The 27,770-nt window shown below is 27.4% G+C and overlaps 1 protein-coding gene and 2 long non-coding RNA genes across 3 annotated transcripts; 1 reads left to right on the forward strand and 2 right to left on the reverse strand.

Annotated features, from left to right (window-relative positions):
- Positions 1-349: 349 nt before the first annotated feature.
- Positions 350-27,653, reverse strand: LOC130678556 (thyroid receptor-interacting protein 11-like). Its single transcript, XM_057485835.1, has 12 exons — positions 27,358-27,653; positions 27,046-27,125; positions 23,175-23,249; positions 10,589-10,858; positions 9,172-9,523; positions 6,189-9,098; positions 5,375-5,478; positions 5,010-5,109; positions 2,425-2,506; positions 1,115-1,301; positions 938-1,033; positions 350-876 (listed from the first exon to the last, which is right to left on the reverse strand). The coding sequence occupies exons 1-12, from the start codon at positions 27,458-27,460 to the stop codon at positions 721-723; spliced, it is 4,515 nt and encodes a 1,504-aa protein (XP_057341818.1). The 5' UTR covers positions 27,461-27,653; the 3' UTR covers positions 350-720.
- Positions 17,592-18,490, reverse strand: LOC130678558 (uncharacterized). Its single transcript, XR_008991842.1, has 2 exons — positions 18,272-18,490; positions 17,592-18,186 (listed from the first exon to the last, which is right to left on the reverse strand). It is a non-coding gene; the product is annotated as an uncharacterized LOC130678558 (long non-coding RNA).
- On the forward strand, positions 18,528-22,122 carry LOC130678557 (uncharacterized). Its single transcript, XR_008991841.1, has 3 exons — positions 18,528-19,467; positions 19,555-19,885; positions 21,593-22,122. It is a non-coding gene; the product is annotated as an uncharacterized LOC130678557 (long non-coding RNA).
- Positions 27,654-27,770: the final 117 nt, after the last annotated feature.

Consider the following 27,770-nt stretch of genomic DNA (forward strand, 5'->3'; position numbering starts at 1 on the left):
TTTAAAATTTTTTACATGTGCATTTTTTTTTTTTTTTTTTTTTTTTTTTTAATTTGATGAATAGAAAAAAATTCAAAAGTTGCTAATTGTCCGGGATCATAAAATACTAGGTGAATTGAAAATAATTATGGAAAAATTACCAGTACATTACTTGACTGTGGATAATTACAGAGTAATAAATTTAATTATAGTGGAATAATATATTAAAATTTATTAATATTTTATTTATTAGTACATCAAGTATACAAATTATTTATATTATTTTTTTTATTAAAAAATAGCATCTAATCGAAGGATTTTGAGCGAAGATTAGAGCTACTGAAAATAATTATCTATAAATTATTAATATAAAGCAGCAATAATTTATGATCCTGAAGTTAATAGACAATAAAAAATTTTTAGATTTTTTATTCACCAAATCAATTACAAAAAAAAATAAACTAAAAATATGCACATGTAGAAAATTGAAAAAACTATAGGTGCAATTTTTTAAAATATTTTTTTTTTTATTAATCGTTTTAAAAAAAATCAAAAAATTATCAGACGTCTGCTAACTTCAGTGTCATAATTTTATGGAAGATAATTCAAGGCTATAATTTTTTTTTAATTTTTTAAATTGAATTCTAGAGCAGTACTAAAATTTCCGAGACTTGAAATGATAATCAATAATTATTTACAATTAATTAATTAATAATAATAAATGATAAATGATAATTAATATCAACTGTCTTTCAAAACTTCTTTTAATATCGACCCAGTATTTCTGGGTGCTACGAAATCTGGAAAAGATGGAAGTGTCATATTGGACAGCAAGAGACCACCGGAATGAGTTGATGATGTTGAGTGCTGTCTACTGTGTCCTGGTCGAGTTATAGGCTACAAAAATAAATTATTTATTAATTATAACAACTAATTAATCATTTAATTAATTAATTACCGTGTTGGAAATTGGCAGAGCTGGGACAGAAGACATTGGCTTGGATTCGCTTTCCAGAAATCTAACAAATGCAGCAGATAGAGATGCCTCTTGATCCTGAAAGATAAATAGTAAGTGTCAGTTTAAATTTATTGTTACAGTATAAATTTAAATTAAATAACAATTTGAATAAATTACTTTTGTAGGGTTTCCGCTGTGCAATAGTCCCGAGAACCAGCCACCATGTGCACTTGAATTATTGAGACCAGATTTATCACGCTCAGTTTCATTGAAATCTAAAACCGTTGCCATTACTCTTAACACCGATGGTTTGTCAGGCGCTGATGCTGATATGAATCCAAGAAGCAAATTTTTAACAAGATTTCTAGGCAAAATAAACAAATCATTTATTATTATTGCTAATAATTCATTATTTTTCATGATACCAGCATCGAAACTTGAGTTTTAGGGTCTCTGCAGCCAGTAGATAGATGCAAATTTCAGTCCGATGCCGCGAATTAATATTAGCAGACGCGTACATTGTGAATGCTTTCAGTCAGTGGGCAGAAACAAACTTGTCTTGTCTCGAGGGAACAAACAAATAAAATTTCTGCCCGCTGACTGAAGGATTTCGCAATTTAATCTCTGATATTTGTCATTTTTTTAATGGTAATTTCAGAGCATTAATTTTATTTACGTAAATGACAGTTCTGACTGTGATTAAGGGCCAGTTTTTCAAACCGAGTTTATTTTTATCAGGGTTTTAATTAATATTACTAGTATATCTATATATTAATAATATAAAGATATACCAGCAATGATTAAAACCTGGATAAAAATAAACTCGGTTTGAAAAACTGGCCCTAAGTTTTATAAAAATTAGTGTCAATAATAATTAGTATTTATAGTTTCTGCTTAATTATAAATTTCAAATGACAATTTACGCTCACGCTAATGGTCGGCCTTAAATTAACTTGTTTCTGACTGGCTGCTGACACTGAAACTTTTCCAATGCAGGTAATCATGAAAAATCTCGTGAGTAACTCAAGATGAAACACGATTTCCACCTGCGGGTGATGTCTACTAACTTCACCCTGGTCTGAAATGGTTTTGTTTCATCCTCGTCACACAATGTACTATTTTTCACCATACCTACACCGAAAGTTTAAATTCCCGCCCTGTATAGTGGGAAGAAAATCGTTTTTTTCTCTTATGAGAACGCAAATGGGAAAATTAGCGCAGCCTCTCTTCCCACAAACTTATAAAGTCAAAAATTTAAACTTTCAGATACAGATCATGTGAAAAATACAGAGAAAAAAATTTCTTGGCACGAAAAATTTTTCATTATGAAATGAAAACAAATTTTTCTTAGGACTAGAAAAAAATTTCTTGTCTAGAAACTTTTTCTCGCTGCAAAAAAATTTCCATTTTCAATTTATAACAAAGAAATTTCTTATGACTTTCCTCCCTCGGTGTGTAATGTACTAATTATTAATATCACGACTTACTTATCAACTTTTCCTGCGCCACTTTCTTTAGCTTCTTTAATTCTTTGTTCCGCAGTATTAACAAGTTCATTTAATTTAGAAACTGTAATAAATAAATTTAAAAATTTTTTAACAAATGTCAATTAAAAAAAAAATATTTTATTGTAAAAGTATTAAGTAATTAATAATTAAAATAATAATAATAATTATTGGGATACCTATTGATGCATAAAAATGTGCACTAAATTTTTCATCCAAGTTTGTAGATTTGATGATGACTAAAGAAAACATAAATGTAAGTATAACACAAGCACTGGCGCTCAATTAATATAACCAGTACCTGATGTAATACTCACAACTATGTTCATACAATCATGCGGCATTCCTTTGATCTATCATGCCATTTCTATTGAGCTATCATGCTAATTATTTAATTATTAATATGCGTTACAAAAAAAAAAGAACAATTTGAATTATGAATTATAAATTTAACTGTAATCAACTACGAATATATTTAAATTATAAGTTGGGTAAAATAAAATACTGGTGATTAAAAAAATATTAATGACGATAATTGATAGCAAAATTAATTAATAAATTTTATAAAATTTAATTTGAAGGATAATAGTAGCGGGTAGGAAATCCCACGAGGTAATATGAGAAACTGTAATGAACCGACTCACAGTTACCAAATGAGATTACTTACACTATCGCTACCAAATATATAAATATATATAAATTCTTCTATAATATTTAAATATGTTAGAAAAATATATTTATTTTTTAAAATTATTTTTTATAAAGGAAGTTCTAGTGGTAAAATTTTATATTTATATTCAAATTTAATTCAATAATTTCTGTAGTTAAAATTATTTTATTAATTAAATAAAATACTAGAACGTCCTCGTCAGATAAAAATTTAATGTAAATTATTAACTTTGATAAAAGAAAACAGCACACAAATTCTAGCTAAATTTAATTAAAAATAAAATTAATAACAATTCCCTGATACCAATTTAAATATTTATGATAATTAATTATTATTTATACTTATAAAATATTTTTTTAATCGCTGATGATAATGAAGTCGGATTAAAATATTTAATTAAACATTTTTTTTTGTTAACAATAATAATTATTTAAAAAAAAAAATAAAAAAAGTTTGGTAAAAAAAACCAACACCAAAATTAAATGAATAATGCGTGAATACGATTTAGTGTGCAAAGGCGACGTTCTAGTACTTAACCAGATACCAGCAAGAATCCTGAGTTTCTAACAATCCCAGAATTACCAGCTGATATTTGACTAAGACACCAGATTTATTGTGCATTTGCTCTATTATAATTAGTCACAATTCTATTAAATATAAATAAATTCATTACTCATAATCTAATAATTCATTATCCTTAAATTACAATAAAATAAATTATCTAATTAATTAATTAATTAAATACTTATGTAATTATAAGAGAAGAAATAGCTAAAAGCATTAGAGATAGCGTGAAATTTTTAGTATTACCATGCAATTTTTTTTTCTATTGTCAAAATTAATTGATGTCAGTATTGATAGTGAGTTAAATGCATGCGTTATATATCGCGTTACTAGTTCCAAAAGGGCGTTGATTTTTTTTTTCATTGCCAATTGTTTGGAATTCATTTAAAAGCCAAAGATTGAATAGTATATTACATACCTAGGGAAGTAAAGTAAGAAATGTCTTAGATCACACGTAATTGTTGGCCGAGGCAAAGCCGAACTTTGAAGAAAAGCTGAAACATGTGATCTGAGGCTTTCTTATTTACTGCCCAAGGAGTGTATATTATTTTCCTCCCCGGATGCGAGAAAAGAAAATTTTGAATTCCTATCCGTGTAAAAAAAATTCGTTCCCAAAAAATTCTAACAAATTCGACGTGGAATTTCTAAACTTGAGACAGATTAGAATTTCAAGTGGAACTTTTGTAATTTTGATAGTAAAAAAAAAGATTTTATCTGACCTTATATGAGCGAATTTTGAGTAAAAATATGTCATTTCTAAACCTCCAATTTTGAACTTTTGACGAACGTTTTTTTATTTTTATGGAGCTGTTGGTTTCTAATGGGAACTTTTTCGGAACGAGGGTAAAGTGTAGTAAAAATACGTTCTAAAAAATGTTTTAAAAACTTTTTTTTTTTTACTCAAAATTCGCTCGTATAAATTCATAGATAAACTTTTTTTTTTTACTATCAAAATTACAAAATTTCAAAAAAAGTTCGACTCGAAGTTCTAATCCGTACCAAGTTTAGAAGTTTTACATGTCGAACTTTTTTGGAATCTTTTGGAACGAATTTTTTTTACACGGGTAAAGAGCGAATGACTTGAATTTTGTCGTAACTTTCAAAGTTTTTTTTCAACTTTGAATTTTAAAAATAGTTTCCGAAACGATTGGTAATAAAAATAAAAAAATTATATGACCTTTCAGCTCTAGGAAGATCCTAAAGCTACAAGGGCCTATAAAAATGTAAGACCTTTTGGAATTAGTGACGCAGTATTTTTTGTATTAAAAAGTATAAATATTTAAATAGAAAGAAATTGAAGATAATTAATTATTAATGTACAATTAACAAATACCTTCATCATTTAGTTCTTGTATTCTTTCAGTTTTTTTATCCAACTGTTCGCTCAATCGAGAAGCGGCTTGTAAACATTCTCTCGCTTCTGTCAATTGATTCTATAAAATAAATTATTTAATTACATAATTAATATAAAATTTATAAGTTGTAATTACAAGATGATTAATTTAAAAAATAATGAATATTAATATCTTGATATTGTTTATGTATTTGACATTGAGACAAACGAAAGAATTTAATCTTAATAACATTAATCATAGTGATATTTCCTTTAATCTGTATGTTAACTTGTAGATATAGTAATTAATCATCTGGTATAAAAAATGATTACAATTTAAAACAATGTAAATTAAGTAAACAAACCTTTAATAATTTAATCTCTTCATTTAATTCATCTTGTTTTTTAAATGAATCATTCAATTGATGACGAATTCTGTCTGTCGCATTTCTTATGTCACTTTCTTTATCTAAAGTCAAAAAATAATATTTAATTAGCACACACATGCACACGAACGATTTTAATTAATTTAAAAAAATAAATGATACTGAAGTTAGCAGACGTCTAACAATTTTTGGATTTTTTAAAAAAATATAAATTACAAGAAAAAAATATTTTGAAAAATTGCGGCTTTAGTTTTTTTAATTTTCTACATGTGCATATTTTAAGTTTTTTTTTTTTTTTCGAAATTTATTTGCTGTAAAAAAAATTCGAAAATTTTTGACTGTCTACTAACTTTAGGGACACGATATTTAAATTAGTCGACGTCTGATAATTTTTAGATTCTTTGCAAAACGATATATTATAAAAAAAAAAATATTTTGAAAAATTGCACCTTTAGTTTTTTTAATTTTTTACATGTGCATATTTTAAGTTTTTTTTTTTTTTCGAAATTAATTTGCTGAAAAAAAAATTGAAAATTTTTGATTGTCCACTAACTTTAGGGACACGATACTTAAGTTAGTCGACGTCTGATAATTTTTGGATTATTTTCAAAGCGATAAATTATAAAAAAATATATATTTTGGAAAATTGCGGCTTTAGTTTTTTAAATTTTCTACATGTGCATATTTTTAGTTTTTTTTTTTTTGTAATTGACTTGTTGAAAAAAAAAATCCGAAAATTGTCAACTGTCTGCCAACTTCAAAATCATTTAAGTTTGTAAAAATAAAAAATCACCTCTTTGGAATTGTTCAAGGACAATTTGTAAATTAGTAAGCGCCGCCGTTTGAGATTGAACTTTATCCTCAGCAGCCGACAATTTATTTTGTATTTCATCTCTTTGCTGAGCAACAAGCGCCACTTGCTGTTGAAGAGTTTCAACCTGTTGATTAGCCCTAATATTAGCTGAAGTATAAACATTCGAGCTATTTTTCAATTGTTCTTCAGCTTGCAATAACTTATTTTCCATTTCTTTTTTACTCTGTTCAAGTATCAGCATTTCCTCAGTGTGATTTTCTTCAATTTCCATTAAATGCGATCTCAGTCTCTCCAATTCACGTGCTGCCGAGTTTTCCCGCTGTTGGCTTTCAGTTAATTGATTTTGTAACATTCGATTGCTGGCCTGCTCTTGTACAAGAGCCGCTTCAAGGGCATTAGATTTTTCAATTAGCATCGATAGTTGAGCTAATTTAGATGAATGCTCAACAACATTACAAATTTCACCGTAATTCGTTGACTCTTCAAGATTTTTCAATCGTTGACGTACTACTTTAAGTTCATTTTGTGCCCACAGTACTTCAGCTTCCTTATCTTTTACCAACTTCTCATAAGACTCACGTTCCGCAACGGATGTTTGTAATGCAGTAGCCTGTTCATTAAACAATTGAGTCATGCGTTTTATTTCAGCGTGGTACTGTAAACTTTCATTGTGTTTAACTTGTACGAGTTTAATAAGTTCGTCGCGCTCAGCTTTCAACGAAGTCAAAATATTTTCATTCTCATAAACTTTCTTCTCAACATCAGAGGCCTGCGATGACTTAATCGACGCTATTTCTTTGTCCTTATCGTTGACTATTTCAGACAGATTTTCAATCGTTTCACGTGCCATGTCCGCAGCTTCCCGCGATTTATCAATCGAGGATTGTAGTTCTTGTGAACGTGTAGCCAACTGTTCCATCAATTCATTTCTCTCTACTATCAATGATTCCAACTCAGCAGTTTTACTCGCACAAATATCTGAAATAACTTTTTTATCCTCTATTAATTTTTGTTTCTCGTTCAAAAGTACCATCAAATCTTCCTCAAGCTGATGACACTTGTCTACATCCTCCTTTGATTTATTTTCCTCGATTCTCTTTAATTTTTCTTCAAGCTCAAGATATTTTTCTTCATAAACAATCAATTCTTCATTAACATTTTTAAGTTTCATATATTTTTCTTCCATCTCTGTGTATTTTTCGTCACTTTCCTTCAATTTTTCTTCAACAGCTTCAAGCCTAGAAATTTCTTTCTCCAATTCATCAGCTATTTTTCCCCTTGATTGTAAATTTTCACACAAATTTTTGAATTCTTGACACTCAGCTCTAGATTCCTGTAGTTTAATTTCAAATTCCCGCGACTGTAGCTCGCATTTTTCAAATTTTATTTTCAATTCATCCAGCTCAGCTTTATCAGCTCTTGCTTCCTCTTGCAAAAATATGTGTTCCTGCTGCAATGAATTTAACTCTCGCGACAAAAGCTCCAATCTCTCCTTAGAATCTTCAGTGGCAATAGTCAATTGGTTATAAGCATTCTTATTATCTTCGCACAATTTTTTAATCTCATCATCCAATTTATGGCATTCGTTTTCAGAAGCAGCAGCTTGACTCAACGCAGCATCCAATTCTTTTCTCATATTCATTAAATCATACTCCAAATCATTTTTCTCATGATTGGCTTGATCCAGTTGCTCGCGTAATTCTCTAATTAAATTACTGTCCTCATCAATCCTCCCATTATTTTTCAGCGCCACCATCTCCATCTCCAATTGTTCCTTTTCTTGAGACAGCGCCAAAATATCCCGCTCTATTTCTCCTTTAGCCTCATGTACAATCGTCAATTCACTCTCCAATCGCTTGTTATTATCCAGCGAGTGCTTCAACTCTTTCCTAACATTATTAATGTCCAGCTTAAGCTCTTCAATAAGTTCAATATTTTCATCCAAACTCTTGCACTTGCCCTCGTACATAATCAGCTGCTCTTGCATTTGTCTCTCCCTGGTCTCCATCGCGTCATTTTTATTTCTCAGCTCATTATTTTCGTCCAGGGCAGCGTGCAGTCGGCGACTAAGATCTTCCATCATATTTTCATTGTTCTCGACATTTTTAGATGCACCCGCCAGCTGCTGCTGCGCTATCACCAGTTGCTGTTTAGTATTACGGACTTCAGCCTCTAAATTTTCTTGATTTCTCAGGGAACCCTCGACATTACTCATTGCCGTGATTAATTCGGAGTTTTTGTGATTAAGTAAATCGCACTCAGCTTCCAAACGTTTTATTTCTTGTGACATGGATTCATTTTCAGCTTCAAGCATACCGACTTTTTCTTCGCTTTCTTCAGGTATAGATGGTAAATTTGATTTTACGTGTTGAATTTCCATTTCTAATGACTCAACATGATGCTGCAATTCATCACATTCCATTTGTAAATTATCTCTTATTTGATTTGTCTGCTCAAGTTCATGTGTTAGCTCTGTCATCTGACGTTCAAGAGTATCTTTTTTCCATGACGCTTCCACATAATGCTTAGCCACTGTCTCGAATATCGTTTCATCCTCATCATCTTGTTTTATATTATAATCTTTTATAATATCATTGACACGTTTTATTAATATATCAAAATTAATATGATTATTATCATCAGTTTGAGTTGATTCATTATTAATATTTTTTTCCTCATCACTGATTAATTTTGTTTGAATATTTTTATCCTCTGATGAAAATTTATTTGACGTAAAATCATTTATTGTTGAATTATTATTTGGAAATTCCGATTCTAATTTATTTAATTTATCTTGACATGAATTGTAATCAACGTAAAGTGATTCGTAAGCTGCCTGAAGACTTTTGTGTTTTTTTTCAAGTTCTTCTTTGATACTCAGTACTTTTTCTGGGAAATAAAATTTATTTAAATTATTTAAAATTTAATTTATAAAATATTTTTATTATTTTTAAAAACCTACCGATTGATTGCGAATGCTGCTGATCCAACTCTTCAATACTGGCAGTCAAATTTTTGTTTTCCTCTTGTAATTTATTTATTTTATCAAGTAAATCAACCTCGCGATTGTGAACTCCGTTAGTAGACTCGTCGTGATAACGTTGAGAATAATAACGTTTCTTGAGTGTATTTTTTTTTTCATCATCATTGTCTTTTAATTCGTTTCCATTGTCAAGCTCCAATGCATGGAGTGCACAACGTATTAAATGGATTTGCTCGTGAGAATCAAGTTTCGATATTGCTGCTCGAAAATCATTAACGAACGTTGATTCATCTAAATGCTGTTTCTTCATGTTCCTTTCCGCTTCTCGACCCTGCGTACGTTTCAAAAACACACAGATATCATATTATATACGTATACACAAATTACATTTTTTGATATTTGTGTGATAATCAACTTGAATATATGTCATTATAAAATATTACAGGAGATGTAGTGCCATTTAATTGACACTCTAATTTATAGTTTTGTTTGAAAATCTGATTATTTTTTTAAACAAAGTTCAAATTTTTACATTAAATAATTTTATAATTTTTAGTCATTTTTTTAAAATCGCGGGCATGAAATTTTCCATAGAATCGACTCGAAAAAATAACAAACTTGAATTTTTTGAGTTAAATTCAAGTCAGCTAAGCCAAAACCAAGTGAAATTTGACTTTTTTTGACTTAAATGGATACCAAGGAGGTCAAGTTACACAGAAGTAAGTCAAAAATGGATGAAAAACTCATTCGATTTTGACAAACTTGAATTACTTCGTATCCATTTAAGTCAAAAAAGTCAAATTCAAATTTATTTTCTGACCCGGGAAATTTTAAGTATCAGATAACTGAGTAAAAATAAAATATATTTCTTTTCCAGCCGATTTTTATTGCAGCTGTTAACAAAAAAAAATTAATTTACATCCGGGTTTGAGTAAAATGCAAATTTCGGCCGATTTTGAATTCTGCTGCTCGATAGATTCATCGTTTTGAAAAAATACGTAAACTTTGAAATAAATATATGGGAATTAAATGACATTTTGTAATAAATCCTGCAGAATATGCAAGTACTCAACAAATAGAGTAAGAATTTATTTAAAACTCTATAGTTTTTTTTGATACGACCGGTTTTGAAACTAGATACCTAAAATTTATCGATAATATTTTTAATTAAATAATTAATAATAATAAAATTATTTAAAAAATACAAATTTTTGTTATACTTGTCATTATTTAAAATTATGTACTAGAACTTTAGAACGTAATAAACTGGATGATAAATTAAAATAATTTAGAATAATTATAAAAATTTGAAATTATAAACGACTAGTTCATGTTATTTAAAATAACCACCTATTTAAAATAAGTTAATTAATTTAAAATTCAAAATTTAAATTACCTTTTCACCAATTTGTATAATACGATTAACAATATCCTGTTTAGCCCGTAAAATTTCAGCTTTTTGATGACCATCCGCAACATCATCGAGTTTATCAATCGATTTATTTCTGTATTTTTCAACTTCTTCTTCTAATTCACGAATTCTCACGGTGGCTTCATCAATTTTATCCTGTAGTTCACGTACTTGATTTTGATTGCTTTTGACCTCACGATTGCTCGCTGGTGGATCCCAAAAAAATCCTCCGCCTTCATCTGCGCTGACATCTTGCTAAAATATATATAAAAAAAATAAAAAAATAAATAAAAGAACAAGAAAATACACAATCAGAATTGTTTAATGTTATTACAATAATAATTACAATGTGTTAATGTTAACAAATACAATAAAATCACAATTATTATTGTCATCCTTTACTTTTTTGCATAATAATCTCGTGTCATGAACAATGCACTTAAAGCGTTTCTATCCGGCAACGTACAGGGTCATACAATAAAAGAAAGAAAAATTTATTATGCAATAAAAAAAATTATATGCCTTTAGTTTTGGGTCGCGAGAAAAAAGACCTGTGTTCAAAAATTAATGAATAAAAGTATAGAAAAATTGCGATTAATTTTACAATATATATATGACTGATTCAAAAAAATCGACTAATTTTTTTTTTCTTCATTATATCGAAAATATTGTTGGAAGTGACGAAAAAAAATACTGTGAAAATTTGAGCTCTTAATATTAATATTAACAACTGCCCATTGCAATTTTGTATTTCCCGTTTAAATAACATGGGAAAATTTATTTTTTAAGCTTTGGAGTTTTGTAGCTCTCGGTGGGACCAATACTTTTAAATATTCAAGACATATTCTTGTGGGAAATTTGACGCTCTACAAAAAAGGTCTCTTATAATTTTTCGATATTTTAATTTCTTTAAAAGTTATTCAAAGTTAAAGTTAGATTGACGATAAATTTCTACATTTTTTAAATTTTCTGACGCAACCATCAACTTTATCGGAAAATTTTACTGGACATTTTTTGTAGAGCCTTTTATTTCCTACAACTTATCTCAGAGAAAATTTTTAAAATTTCTCACAAGTCGTAAGTTATTCGCAATTAACTGAAAATTTAATATAATTAATTTTAAGCAACAAAATTTAGATTATTTTAGAAAATTTCCAGTTAATTGCAAATAACATACGACTTTTGAGAAATATCGATAATTTTCTCTAAGATAAGTTGTAGGAAATAAAATGCTCTACAAAAAATGTTCTGTAAAATTTTCCGATAAAGTTGATGGTTGTGTCAAAAAATTTAAAAAATGTAGAAATTTATCGTCAATCTAACTTTAACTTCGAATAACTTTTGAAGAAATAAAAATATCGAAAAATTATAAGAGACCTTTTTTGTAGAGCGTCAAATTTCCCATAAGATTATGTCTTGAACATATAAAAGTATTGGTCCCACCGAGAGCTACAAAATTCCAAAGCTTAAAAAATAAATTTTCCCATGTTATTTAAATGGGAAATAGAAAATGGCGATGCGGCAGTTGTTAATATTAATATTAAGAGCTCAAACTTTCACAGTATTTTTTTTACGTCATTCCCAACAATATTTTCGATATAATGAAGAAAAAAAAAATTAGTCGATTTTTTTGAATCAGTCTAATATATATATATATTTTTTTTTGTTAATTTAAAATAAAAAAGAATTTGTAAGCATGTCAATGAGTGGAAGTGTATCAAAAAGTCCAAGATTAAAAAAAAAGGACAATGCATTATGTATAGACATTACAACCCGAGCGAAAAAAATAAAAAGAAAAAGGTTTTTAAAAGTCAGACGATTTAGAGATACAAATCGATTTAAAAAGGAAGTCGGATCACCAATATTTGTGAGTCATGATAAAAATTAGGATATTTTTTTATTTCCTTTGTCGCTGGGTTTATTTTTTTATCGTATATATTTAAGTGACACTCATCGAAATGCAAATTAATGTAACCCAGCCGATATTATAAAGTCCTAGTGCTGGGCAAATCGTCTTATTATCCCGGATTGGACGATTTTTTATTGATAAATATCTTGATGAAAACGAGTTAAGATTAATGTTTGAGAATATATTTTGCTGCAATAAAATCACTAACTTTTATGGATTCAAAATTTTTTATTTATGAGCGGGAAATTTTTAAAATTATTTTTTGTAGAAAATTTCAATTTTTTTTTTAATTCATAATTATATCGTAAATTTATCAAATTAAAGCGCATTTTAATAACAGTAGTACATATTTTTAATATTTATTTGTTTTTACTTGATATAAATTTTATTAATTTCTATAAATCAAAAAATTTTTTTCTACAGTTAAATGTCTGCGTAATTTAATTTTAATGGGTTATGACGTTTTATAATTTTTTTTTAAAATCAATATATTAAATATGTGTACTTAAATATAAACACCTTTTATTAAAGTCATTTGGTAGTATATCGTTTTAGTTTGTTCTAGGTAAGCGATAAGAATGATAAAGTATAATAATTTATTAATTGCACGAAATAAATTAATAATTATTCAATTATTTAATTACTGCAAAATTAATAAAAATTTCGTTTAATGAGAAGTTTAAAAAAAATTTAAAAAGGAAATGAAAAAAATTTTCGGAGCGGATGCCTGTTTATTTATTTAGTTCCCCCGGAGTGAAATGTTAATATTAAAACTCCAAATTGGAATGTGAATTTAAATAAAATCCAGATCCCTCCGAAATTTTTCCGCTGAAAAGACAAAGTCCTCATTTACTCCGTATACGGAGTAATTTTTTTAAAATTTAAATAAAATTCGTAATCACTCCCGATTTTTTAGTGTAGGTAACACAAAAAAACTAAATAAAAAGGCCTGTTTATGATAATCATTTTTAGGAACACTGGCCAATGTCAGCATCTCGCATCCTGTCTTGTTTCTGTTTCATTTTATACACTGTAAAAAATCACCGGGGTAAGTCCAAGCGGTGTAGGTGTTAAAATTATTGGTGTTAAATTTACCCCCGAAAGCGGTGTAAAAATAACAGCGCCATCGGTGCAAATATTCTGTACCGGTGTTAAAATAACGCCGCCACCGGTGTAAATATTCTAGACCGGTGTTAAAATAACGCCGCCACCGGTGTAGATATTTTTTACCGGTGTTAAAATATTTTACTTTGTGAATATTTTTACTTACTCGATCACTATACTAGTTAATAAATGATATTTTTTATTCATTTTCATAAAGAACTGACATTTTTTGTGTTTTATAATCTTTAAAATTACTACTCCAAGTGGACGCAATTTACCCCGCTTTTACACTGGCATTACTCCACTTTTACACCTGTTACCCCGCTTTTACTCCGATTTTACACCGGTTACCCCGCTTTAACACCGGTATTTTTAACACCGTTGTATTACTCCTCCTACACCGGTGTAATTTCATTTTTACACTGGGCGGAGTTACAACGAGTCCATTTTTAACACCGCTCTTTTTACAGTGTATTCATTTATCTGTTTGTTAAATATAGACTTAGTTTTTTTTCGTCTATTCTACTCTTGGGTTTAATTTCAGCCGGGAAAAAAATATTTTAAGTAATAAAAAGAACCCTAGCCTATGTCTCTGGGTATCTGGTTGGTCCAACAAGACGTGGCAACGCTAATGAATATGAAAGGGGGTTTCGTTAGGTCAGGTCAAGGAATAATAGCTCGTTTGACTTTCATACCGTGACAAAATATATAATAATAGCAATAAATAACCCGACGTTGATTGTCTCTTAAAGGTATTCCATAAATATATAATATTCCGTCTTTTATATATATGTATATAAATATAATAAAAATTTATTATTCTTCTATACAATTAGATTTATATATTTTTGTTATATAGGTGAACTACAGCGAACAATAGAAAATATTTTTTTTTATTTAAATAAAAAAATATAAAAAACTCCTATCACACTTGTGTACTGATGAGCACGGGTAATAAGTCACCGATAGTGAACGTGGGAAAGGAAGTGGCATTGCTGTGGCACTATCGAACTCAAATAGCGCGGTAAAAGTAATTTATCTAGTGATAAAAAAAATTGATAGTAAGTATAATAATAATAACGTGCATCAATTTTTAAAATTTTAAATATTTTTAAATTTTATTCATATGAATAAGTTCGTTTTTTTTCCTGAGTATTCATTTTTTATGAATTTAAATTTATTGGACATTGTTGTAATACATTAGTACGTACTATAGATAAATTCAGTATCAAAATTATGTACTCTATATATATATATATATATATATATATATATATATATATATATATATATATATATATATATATATATATATATATATATATATATAATGAAACAGGTGTTCATGAATAAAAGTAAATGTTGATATATGATAGATGAATTAAAATATATTTTATACTTAGATATTGAAGACCAAGTGTTGGGGATTAATTTTTTTAATTATTTTATTTCCTTACCGGAAATACTTTTGAGAATAAATAAAAAAATTTATTATTTGCAAGCTGTAATTTTTGGTTTTTTAATTTTTTTGTTAAGACTCGAAGAGTAAATAATTGCAAGAACTTTTGAAGAATAATAAAAAAAAGGACTAATGTAAGAAAGAGGTCGCGATAAAACGTCAGACTCCAGATATCAGGAATAACGAACGTTCCAGCATGAACTCATATTGTTCTTAAGTAAATATTAACAGCTGCGTTGATATTTATGGAGACAAAAAAAATAGTTTATATTTTTTTTTAATATTAAAAAAAATGTAAAGCAAATTAACGGAAATAATTTATTGCAAAAAATATTATTTTAGAAAATTGAATAATTTTTGTTACGTTATGAGTTACACAGTAGCCTTTGCTATATATATGTATATATAAATTTATATGTATATGTTTATGTATATGTATATGTATGTATACTACATAGCGATAACAAGTAATCGAGACGATTTTCAACGTTCGAAGACACGCGATATTGTAACCCGCATCGTTATATTCCGTCAATACTGACCTCGGAATAAAATAAATATAAATAAAATCCATATATAAACATAGGTACAAAATTTTAAATTTAATTTAATAACTCAATTATCTTAAATTTTAAGTAACAGTCATAATAATGGTAACCGTATATTAAAAAAAAAGTAAATAAATAAAATAATAAAAAAATGACTACTGTAAAGCGACACATTTTTTTCTTTCTGATCATTTTGCTTTACTAAGAAAAAAAACGTCGTCAGCATTCTGGAAGATAAGCCCGCGAGTGCGTCACCTTTTTGAATACTTCAACTCTTATGTTAAAAATACTTTTAACAAAACTTAAATTATTTGAATTAATAATGAAATTTAAATTTATTATTCACATCACTCGATAATTAAAAAATAAATAATAAAATTCTCATGTAAATATTGTAAATAAAAAAAATTTTAATAGAAGTAGGTGGAAAATAATCAGGAATTATCGCCGAGTTTTGATCTTTGGTACGATATCTAATAAAAAGGTTTATATCAATGAAAAACAATAAAATATATATTAATATATGTATATGTATGTGTATCGGTAAATATATGAGTCTATCGATATTCAATAATGTAGAGCGATGTTATGAGACGGTTTATTGTGGGGTCTAGGTGTAACGCCGTGGAAAGTTGATCGAACATACGTTAAATAAATGGCCACACGATAAGAATTGCTCGTTACGTATAACGTTAAACCTAATCGTGTCCCACAAACTATTTGCACCGTCCTCACGCATGTATATGTACATATAAATATATATACATCGTTTGTGCGAATTACTTGTTGCTACGTTAATTGTGCAAGCGGCATTTTGCACTATTGCACAATAGTTTAACCAAGGACCGATGAAAGTGAGCATATGCACTTTTGACTAATGTGTCATATTTACTTTTTTCTATAAATATATATATTTATATAAATATACTTTTTTATTATCTTTTTAAAACCATCTCTTTTACTTAAAGTAAAACTTAAACTGTTTGTTTTATATATTATATACATATATATATATTTTTTACCCATTTACTGTATTACTAAACCGTGTAAAAAAATATATAAGTTTTGTAAATGTATTTTAAAGAGAAAACAAATGTTTTGCTAAATTAATTCTAATGGCATTAAAAGAGGCATTAAATATTTTTGCAACGTCATTTTAGAAAAATAAAAAGAGGCTATAAAATTAGTTTATTTTTCACAGCGTTAAATAGTAAAAAAAAAATTACAGACTTTGTATTCTGTGACTGCAAATAAAAAAGGCATAGGCTAAGTTTTATGGCAAAATTTTTTAAAGGCATTAAATAAATATTTTTTTCAGGGATTTAAATTGTGTATATTTTTTATATTAATTTACAATAAAAATTTTAAAATCAGGTGCACATAAATTTATGTCAGCGTTTTACAATAGTATCATTGTTATATAACCGGAAAAAATTGTATAACAATAACGGATACTATAAGTGGAAAAAAAAAAAATGAAAAGGGCGGTATGAAATATTTATGGAAATTCATAGCTATCCATAAACTCTATAACAAATATGACAAATTTAATATTCAATATTTAATTTTTTTTTTTAAATTGCAGGTTTCTTCGATACTTGTTTAAATAACGCGAGTTTACACGAGAAAGTCGAGGACGAGACATCAGCTTGACATATGCCAATACATTAAGAGTTCGAAGTACAAGGATCAATTTAATTAGATTTTCTAACTATTCATATACATATATATCTATAAATATATATAAAATAAATCAAGGTATAATGTAAATTATTTTAAAGTGGGTCATTTTATTATGGTTATTTAATTTAAATACTAATAATTAATATTTTAATTATTAGTAATAAATATTTAGCGACAAAAAAAAATGAATATTGTCCTCGATGTTGATTATCGTGTGTATTTTAATCGTTGATTAAGATAAGAAAATGCAGCGGTGCATTTATGATAAACCGGCGTCTTTTGTGGTAGTAAAAATATTTAAAAAATTTCTGTATACTCATGGCAATACCGAAATATGTATTATCATAAAAATAATAAACTTCTCGGTAGTAATTTTAATATTTATTATTTTCGTATAACGGAAATATGAGGTATTGTTAAAGTGTGTCATCGTAATTTATTTTGTTAAAATATTTTTAAAAAAACTTTTAACAATTGTACCTATCGCTGATACTGTCATGTGATATATATTGTACAATTCAAGGTATTTTTAACGTCACAAATCGGTTTTATTTACATCTATACAACACAGAGAGTAATGCATACAGTAATAGCTAAAGAATTGTGTACACATATCAGCATGACTATATGCCTGTTTCCGTTTCAATCATATATATTTTTTCGCAAGTCATTAAAATACAGATCAACAATGTATTCTCTACTGTAATAATAACGTTATTATATTATCCACTAATAATAATATAATAAATATATGTATGTATCAATTGTAAAAAATAAATAGAAAATTAATAAACTTCCTTCCAATAATAATTATTTCCAATAACATCATTATTCATTTCCTATTGATGTATTGTTTGAATAAATAACTTTCATTTCCGCACTATTGTTTATTTAAATAAAAATACATATGTATTTTTCGTAAAAAAAATCAATAGTTTAAAAAATTAATTAAAAAAAAAAATTACCTCAAGTTGGAGTTGGAGTAAATTTAAAATTGCACTCTTAATTAATTTATGAATATGATGTACACGTGAATTTACTGATTGTTATGTAAATAAATGAATTAAAAAAGTAATTTACAATTTTATGATTTGAATAAAGTGGAGAAAATTTGAACGTAAGGTAGACACGTGTTACACCTTCCAAGCGATGAGACACGACTGTGCTCCAAGAGTTTACCCGCAGGCTGTCGGGCATATAATATGCACACCATATTACCACACACGGCACAGTGGTCTAGTGTAAGGTGATGGACGCGTGCCCCACGACTGTATATGTATCCAGCACGTATAGACCAAAAAGTATAACGGTGGTGGTTACCATTATCTTTATACTATTACCATTACTAATGTAATACTTGTATATGGACATATATTTATGTGTATATATACCAGTGTTGGGTATGAAGAAACCGAAAAGAAGGAAATAATTTCGTGAAAAGTAGTGGAGGCAGAGGAAAAAAGGAGGAGCTTAGAATTGTAATAATAATAATAAAATTCAACCCCACGACTACCTGTAAGACAAATTTGTATAAGGAACCATTTGAAAAAATTTTACCGCCATGAAAAAAATTTTAAAAAATTTATATTGCTATTGGGTTGAAAAAATATTGGAGTAAAAAAATTATTAATGAATGAAGTAAATTTAAAAATGTAGTGATACATATGTTTATATATATGTTTCGAAACTTTTTAAACATATTTACTATCAACGTTAATAAGAATCGAGGAAGTAGGAGGAAAAATAACGCAATAATTCTCTGATAGTGAATAATATCTTCAAGGTGGGTCGACTATTATTATCACAACAGAGTAATAAAATTTTAGAGATTAATGATTATTATAAAAAATTAATTTTTTTATCTAAAAATAGAAAGAAATTAATAGTAATTTTTAAGTTTAAATATTAAGCAGCAATTATTGATATGTATTAATTAAAATAATTAATAAAATTAAAAGGTAATTAATAATCTAAGTAAGAAGTATACAGAGAATTTCATGAATAATGCAACTAAGCATTCACTCATTTTTTTTTTTTTTTTTTTCTAACTGTTGATCCTTGTTTAATTTGTACGCGTCAAGAGCATTAAAAGCCGGACAATTTTATCAGCCCTCATGTTAAAAATTCTGCGGGCACAGGTGATGAGAATAAAACTCGCACGGTAGGACTGAATTTTATTTTTTTAAATTGTAAGAAAATAATAAAATTTTTTTATTTAAATTAAATATTATAAATTTTAATATTGCAGAAGCAGCATTCAAATTACATAATCATGTATATATATTCATAAATGTATATGTATATTTACTGAACACAAAATAATTATAGGAGTAATTAAAAATATCATAAAGGTAATTGGTTAAAAAATGATAACAAAAATATATGTATATAAATTATGAATTTGTATGACATACATATTTAATTACTCATCGATAATTTCGAATATACTCGAACATTGTCCTTCTTAGCGATATTTATATTATTATACTGATAAAAAAATGAAGAAAAAATATTGCGAGCATAATAATGTTTAACTGACCTGTCAAGACTCGATAGGACGACCAATTATATGAAGATATGTAAGTATACCTCGAATGTATACGTGTACTAAATAAAATGTTATATATCAAGTAGATTAGTTAACTGGATATTGTTAATTAAGTGGAAAAATTGATGAATTTGATATATTGATATATTTTGGTGAAATTACGTATCGAGGGTAAATCCTTTAATACATTTTTTTCGTCTCACCCTTTTGCTGTTAATTACATTGATGTAAATATCAATAGCAATTTATATGAAATAATTGATGAAATAAACAATTTCATAAAAAAAAGAGGGAAAAAGTTTATTAATCTGGAAGTTAATTGATTATTAATAGATTTATTGTTAATAAAATTATCAATCAATAAAATAGATTTAATAAAAATTTGTTTTTAGTTTTTATGCTGGTATAAATAGAGAAGTTTTTTAAATAGATATTGGGTATAGTATGTACATATACTGTGAAAAATTGAGAGTGAATTCGGAGTGATTACGGATTTTTAATTCACTCCGTCACTCGGAGTTCTGGAGTTTTAAAAAAACACTTCGCATACGGAGTCAATAGGGAGTTTTTTTTTCAGGGAGTGATTAGGGCGTGATCTGGATTTTATTTAAATCCGAATTCACTCCGATTGAGTTTTAATATTTAAATGAACTCTTTTCAGGAATGAATTTCACTCCGAGGGGATTAAATAAATACAGTCGTCGGCTCCAACGGATTTACTCCGCGTTTACTCCGTTAATTTTTTAAAGTGCAGAAAAAAAGGTCGTCTTGGCGCCAAAAATTTTTACTTGCCCTAAGAGATTTTTAATTTTTCCAAAGAAATTTTTCGCACTATGAATTGAATCGTTTATTTGAAAAACCCCATAAGTCATGTTTTTTACGAAATTGGGTTATTTTGAATTTTTGGGTTCTTTGGATGTCCCTCCATAGAAATAAATCAAAATATGCATCAATTCAACGTTTTAAAAAAAATTAACGGAGTGACAGCAATTTCATTTAATTAAGAAACCCCATAAGTCAATGACTCAAATAAATATATGCAGTTTTAGTTTTACAGAAATAATTTTTTTTTTTTTTTATTTAAAATTCGCGCTTTTTTTGGGAAATTAATTTCAAATGTTGTTTTATTGTTGACTGTTATATGACTAATTAAAATATTTAAATTAATTATAATTTTTTGTAATTTCTGGATTTCAGAGTTCAAATACATATTTGATACTTTATTTTATCAGTGTAATAAATGATTTGAGTGGAAACATTTAAAAAAACAATGATTTTATAACTTTTTTTTCCGTTTGGTTGAGCAACCCCATAAGTCAATCAACTTTAAATAATTTTTTTAAGTAGTTTCAGTTAAAAAATTAAATTTTTCTTGTTGGAATCTTTTTCAGAGACGCTAACATTATTGTATTCAATTATTTATTTTAATGTCAAGTTTTTCCAAAAAAGTGTTTTTTGTGTTTCCTGAAAAATTTTGTTTTCTTGACTTATATATGGGGTTTCTCAAATAAACGATTTAAATAAAGTCGTCCACTTCAATGGATTTACTCCGCGTTTACTCCGTTAATTTTTTAAAGTGCAGGAAAAAAGGTCGTTTTGGCGCCAAAAATTTTTACTCGCCCTAAGAAAATTTTTTTTATCATTTTTTAACGCAAAATTTTTTTCGCGCCAAGAAATTATTTTTTTCCGTGTGTGTATCAATGAAATAAAATAATTTATGAATATCCCAACATTGCAGATGTGAGTTAAGTCAAGGGTTAAACCCAGCGTGTGTGTCTGATTATTTGGGTAAAATTTGTGACATGGATTGACAGGAAACGGAAGAGACATTATTAGAGAATAGCCTGATGCTTTCTGTTGACCTTTTTCAATAGATCGAGAGACATCGATGGCATTGGAGTTCTGTTGACCAATCCTTTGTTGATCGTAGATACGATAAAAAATAAAATATATAACCGGTACGGTACATTTGTCTATTGATAAATTTTTTTTTTATACCTTTCTCACTTCATATTTACTGTTATAGTTATAACTCATTAATTGTAAGTTATTATTGTTTATTTAATGTACATCCACACAAGTGTATGATGTGTAATTATTATTATTGTATCATTAGTTACGCATATGCATAGAATATTATAGTTGGAAAAATATACAAATATATGAATGTATGTGTATATATAAATAAAAGAAAATATATTATGGAGAAACTAAAAAGATCATAAAATAACCTTCGGTTTTTGTTGAATTTAAACACAATATAATGTAAGGATCTATCCCTAGAATTTGTATGTATAATTAATAGTATTTGTTGTACAATAAAAATAAAAAATTTTAAGAATAAGATAAAAAAAATGTAAAGATAAATAATAAATTTATCTATTAACATTTCATTAAAATTTTTTATTTATTTTTCTTTATATAGGGGAAGGGGGGGGGGGCAAAACGGGATAGGCCGGCAAAATGGAATACCCTCAAAATTTCGTCAAAATTTTTTTTTCTCGAAAAACTTTCGAAAATGGTCAAAAATGACATGTATCATTTTACACTATTAAAAGCTAAAAAAAAAACATTTTTATATTTTTGCGAAAAGTATAAATGAAAAAAATGTACAAATTTTATCGTACTACAAATTTGTTTTCATGAAGTATCACAAATTAAGAAATTTATTTCTTTAATTAACTCAAGAACAATAACAACAATAATACTAATAAAAACTCTAAAACTGTAACGTTGGTAATCATCATAATTTTAACTATTACATTGTAACTTTCATAATTTTGTAATATTTTATAACTTTAGTGCTATAATATCACATTATTAACAGTTATGTTAATTTTCTAAAATTCTATTTTTAATTATTTCTCTTATAAAAATAATTTCTTTGGAATGAAAACTAACTAACATTATTTTTAACATAAGTATTAAAATTTATAATAAATAACGATAACGATATATAACTGATTCATCGTTAATGAAAGATAAATCTCTAAAATTATTCACAATAATCATAAATAAATTGAGTATCGTCGTCTGAAACACGTAAATTTTATTACTTACATCAATTTAGAAAGACGTTATTACATCAATTTTATTCACTTGAAAAAAAAAAAAAATTTACTTTTTTTTGGGGCATCCCATTTTGCCCGCAGAAAATAAAAATTTTTTTTCTGATGGCAGTCTAAAATTCGTTATATTTATTTCGAATAGAATCAAAATGAAGCCAATTTACGATATTTATGTCCCTAAAAACTAAATTTTTTGTTAAGTATCCCGTTTTGCCCCCCCCCCCCCTTCCCCTAAAAAATATAAATTCTTACCGTTTCAAGAGCTCGTACATTTGATTCAACTACAGCTTTTTGCAATTCGCAATTTTGTCTTCGAAGAACTGAGATCTGTAATAAAAAAATTTTTTTATTGTATTTTTGTACCTAAAAAAGTGAAATCGACATAAAAAATATGATACGCCGGAATAAATTTTCTAAAGCAGAGTTTAAAGGAAGTCCGGTGGTTTACTATACATATGGAGGGAAGAACGTACGATGCGTCGTCTCTATTTACTTTGTTTATCTCTAGTTTGTATTGTGATAAAACGCAACTACCTCTTCACCAGGTATTTTCATTCGTTCTTATATATTATCTATCTTTACCACTTATTTTTTGTCTCTGTCATAGATCAGACGTTGTACAACCGAAGCTTTTGAGTATTTCATTTGGTTCAGGAACGAAGAGATAATTTTTATTTCCCCAGGTTATTTAAAATTAAATAATAAAATGAAAATTTTTAAATATACTGGGGATGAGTTTTTGTTGTTTGGCAGAAAGAAAATATAATGAAATGAAATAAAATAAAACTCAGCACAATTAAGTAGTCGGATTACGTTCATGAGACAGTTGAGTAAGCGAAACTACAGATAATTTTATTACAAAGAATATGGTTATCATATATTTATATAATTTTGATATCAATGAAATATAAAAATAGATATGTTAAATTAATACCAATTTAGGTTTATATTGAAAGAATTCACTGAGAGAGAGTACGTAGAAAGTATTATTTTTAGAAAGTACATAGGGTAGAAGTAGCATTTGTCCACTGCTCCATTTTTTGAGATTTAATACTTTATTTTAATTAATCAAAAAATACAAAAAAAAAAACTTGCATTGTAAGTGTGATAAAAGTAATTTCGAATACATTTATAAAATTAATTGTCATTGCGTATTTTACAAATTATTTTATTTAAAGTTTTCAAGTGTCCAAAACTGCGGACCTAAAGTGGCCAAAAACGGTACCTCTACCCTGTTCAGAAAAAAAAGAAACTAAAAAATTCATTAAGAACTTGACGATAGTTCAATTTTTATAAAAATTTCAAATTTGGCGCCTTAGTTTCGTAATAAGTACACTAAAAAATTTGTAAGAATTTTTCTTACACTGTCTAGTGTAAAAATATTTGGCCAACAGTACTCGAAAATACTAAATTTGGCTGAAGTAAAATTTTATTAGAAGAGGCTGAAAGTTGGCGGGCTGAAATTTGGCCGATAAATTGAGTCGGCCTATTTTTAGGCCTAATCTTCAGGGACTTTCGGGCCTTGAGTTCAGCTGGGCCTTTGTCGGCTAGTATTCAGCGGAGAAAAAATTTTATTATTTTTTTGACCTGAAATTTTTTTACTCGGGACCTATCAACTAACAAAGAAAATCGGAAATTCGATAACAAATTTCTCAAAAATTACAACACCCTATTATAGCAGTTACTTACATACATAATCCACAATTTTTAACAACAAATAAAAATTTAAAAAATTACTATTTCCATGTAAATGTTATATAAATTTATGCCGATCAATCTAGAAAGACTTTGACTATAAAACGAATGAATTTCATTTTTACTTTGTATAAATTTAATATTTTACAACAGATAAGTGTGATTATGATGAAAGGATTAATGTATAAAATGATAAGGATATATTTGATTAACACTCAGTGACGATCATTAAGGGATATACAACATCTGCTAGGATATTTTCCAGTTGACTAACCTTCGTTATCGAAATAAAATTTATCGGAACATATGTCCAAGGGACATTCGATACTTTTTTATTTTATTAATCAATGGTTAGCAATCAGGACATAGATATTTTAAAATAAATTTACTAATGCAAATCTCAGTGCATTCAAAAAATTTACTTTGTTAACTATAAAAAACAAAATTCAAGGATTCACGAATTTTCGATTATTTTTAAATAGAAAACTTTTTAATTAAAGATGTCAATAAAAATTAAAAACTTTATAGAGTGCGAAAACACAAAAAATATATATGTACTCTTCAAAATTTGGATCTTACTGAGTTTCAAAATTGGGTACACAGAAAAAAAAGGATTTATTGGCGCAAGAAAAATTTCCGCTTTTTTTTTTATTAACATCTTTTATTTAAAACCAAATTTTTTCAAACCTGTTTGGTTAAAGGCACTGGTTTTGCACACTTTATATTTTATTTCGATGTATTAACAGTACAAAAAATATTATTGCTATAGTAATAGTGATTAATGTATCTTAAAAAATGACAGAAACATCTGTGATATTTTTTTGCATATAATATAAATCACCTTATCAAAATTATTCGTTTACAAAACGGGTATTTAAAGTCTCCAAAACCAGATGTACGTGAAGAACGGAACGTTTTTCGCGCAACGAAAATGAAAAATTTATGTAATTTCACTGCTTAAGGGGTAGTTAGAAGTGGCCTGCAATTTTCAGCTGACATACTAGCGCGTATGTGAGACATTTCAAAAATTTAGATCCAGTAGATTTTTTACTTTTCGTTTTGTTCTTTATTTTTGTCTCATCAAAAACGTTCCGATCTTCAGGTAGACAAAACCAGTAGTTTTACTTTACGATCATATTTTTAATACCACGAAATTAAAACAGAGTAAAAATTAGTTTTCGCTGGTTTTCGAACCAGAAAACTTGAAAATTTCGATTCTTAAATCATTCAGGTACTAGTGATTTTAAAATTACTTTTGAAAATTCGATCAAATTCGGCATGATAGTAAATTATGATAAGAAAAAAAAACAAATTAAATTTTTTAAGCGCTACAGAGAACCAGAAAAATGAATGAAATCTCAAATTTCGCTGGTTTTCTATACACGGAAAAAAATTTACTACATAAATTGAGAAACGACAAATAATACAACGATAAAGTAATCAGTAAATATCATTCTAAATAGTAATTCTTTAATTTATAATCAAAACGTAAATAATTATAAAATAGATATTAAAATTTATCGTCTATGCAGGAAAAATTAATATTTGAATTTTAAAAATCGTAACTTGAACTTAAAAAATTTATTGTTTGGATTTTGAAATTCCCTATGTTGGACTCCCCCTCATTTTATCTCAAAAATAACGTCTCAGTCAAAAACTATCAGGTGAAATATCTCAATTTCGCGTTTGATAGTCATGTAAGTTGATACTTTCCCTATCAAAAAAATCCATATGGAAATCCAGCGTGAATTTAAATGTGGGTTTCCACATGGCGTTTTCGGATGGATTGCCATATGGTTTCCTATAGGAATATTAATCTGTTCTTTTATTCATATATGCGTATCAATCGACGATAGACATAGAAATCCACATACCCCCGATTCTATAGAAATCACTTATGCAGAAACCCAAATTCTTATATCAATTTCCTACAGAGAAATCCATACAGATACTCACAGTTTCCTACGTGGGTTTCCTACATGGAAATCCAGAAAACCAGTCGCCTATGTGGTTCTTATATGGGAATCCAGATACCCATGGTTTCCTACGTGAATTCTTATATAAATTCATACTTTTCTATATGAATTCCTATGGTTTCCCATGCAATCCCACATGGATTTTTTTTTATAGAATTTATGTTGAGATATTAGTGACTGAGATATTTCCCATGATATATTTTTACTGAGATGTAAAGATGGATGACCCCTATATTGAAACCCAGATTCCAGGTTACAATTTCGAATATTAATTTTTAAATATTATTTTTATCTCTATCTCAAAAAATTATATTAAATTTTTTTATGATTATAATCTACTAATATACCAACTTCAATTAATTTTCATACAATAATTCTAAAAGCAACCGTACGACCTTGAATTCAAATTTCGTGGGTAAAATAAATTTAAAAAATGAATAATTTGAAATTACCTCAGCATCCCTTGAATTTAATAACTCTTGTAATTGAACGCACTTAACATTAGCTTCTTCCAGCTGCTTTGACTCTCCATCTAAAAATAAAAATACAGTGGAAATTAATAACCAACTCAAGTATACATAAAATTATATTTCTGATGTATTCCATAAAATCAAACCATAAAATTAAATTTCCCGGTGCACCATATGATTTATCAATCGGTATTACAGTACAATATTTTGACAGAACGTTATTGTGATAATGAAAATATAAACAAATAATTATAAAATATATAAAATAAATTTTAAATTAAATAATTTACATACCAGTATCATTGACGATGCTGTCAGAAAGGACTTCCTTTGTAAAACTAGTAATCTGTCCTTTTAAATTAGATAAGCTAGAAAGTCCATCACCGAACCACGCCATTTTACACGTCGACACTTGAATCCTCAATGTATTTAACAATAATTACGATTTAAATAATTACCAGAGGCAATATTACGATCAATAAATCGAATAAAACTAATTATTAATAATACCTTGTTATGAAAAAATATTAAAATTCACTTTACAAGACTTACACGTCATACTATACATCACACATATACATAACACAACACATGTGATAAACTGTAGTATAAAAACAATAAATATTTTTTTTTTCCCACAGGAAATTTATTTTATCGCGCACCGACACTCCAGCGCACCAAATTACCTCCACTTGGTAATGATACTG

Source organism: Microplitis mediator, chromosome 2, assembly GCF_029852145.1.
Source record: "Microplitis mediator isolate UGA2020A chromosome 2, iyMicMedi2.1, whole genome shotgun sequence".
Classification (NCBI taxonomy): Eukaryota; Metazoa; Arthropoda; class Insecta; order Hymenoptera; family Braconidae; genus Microplitis; species Microplitis mediator.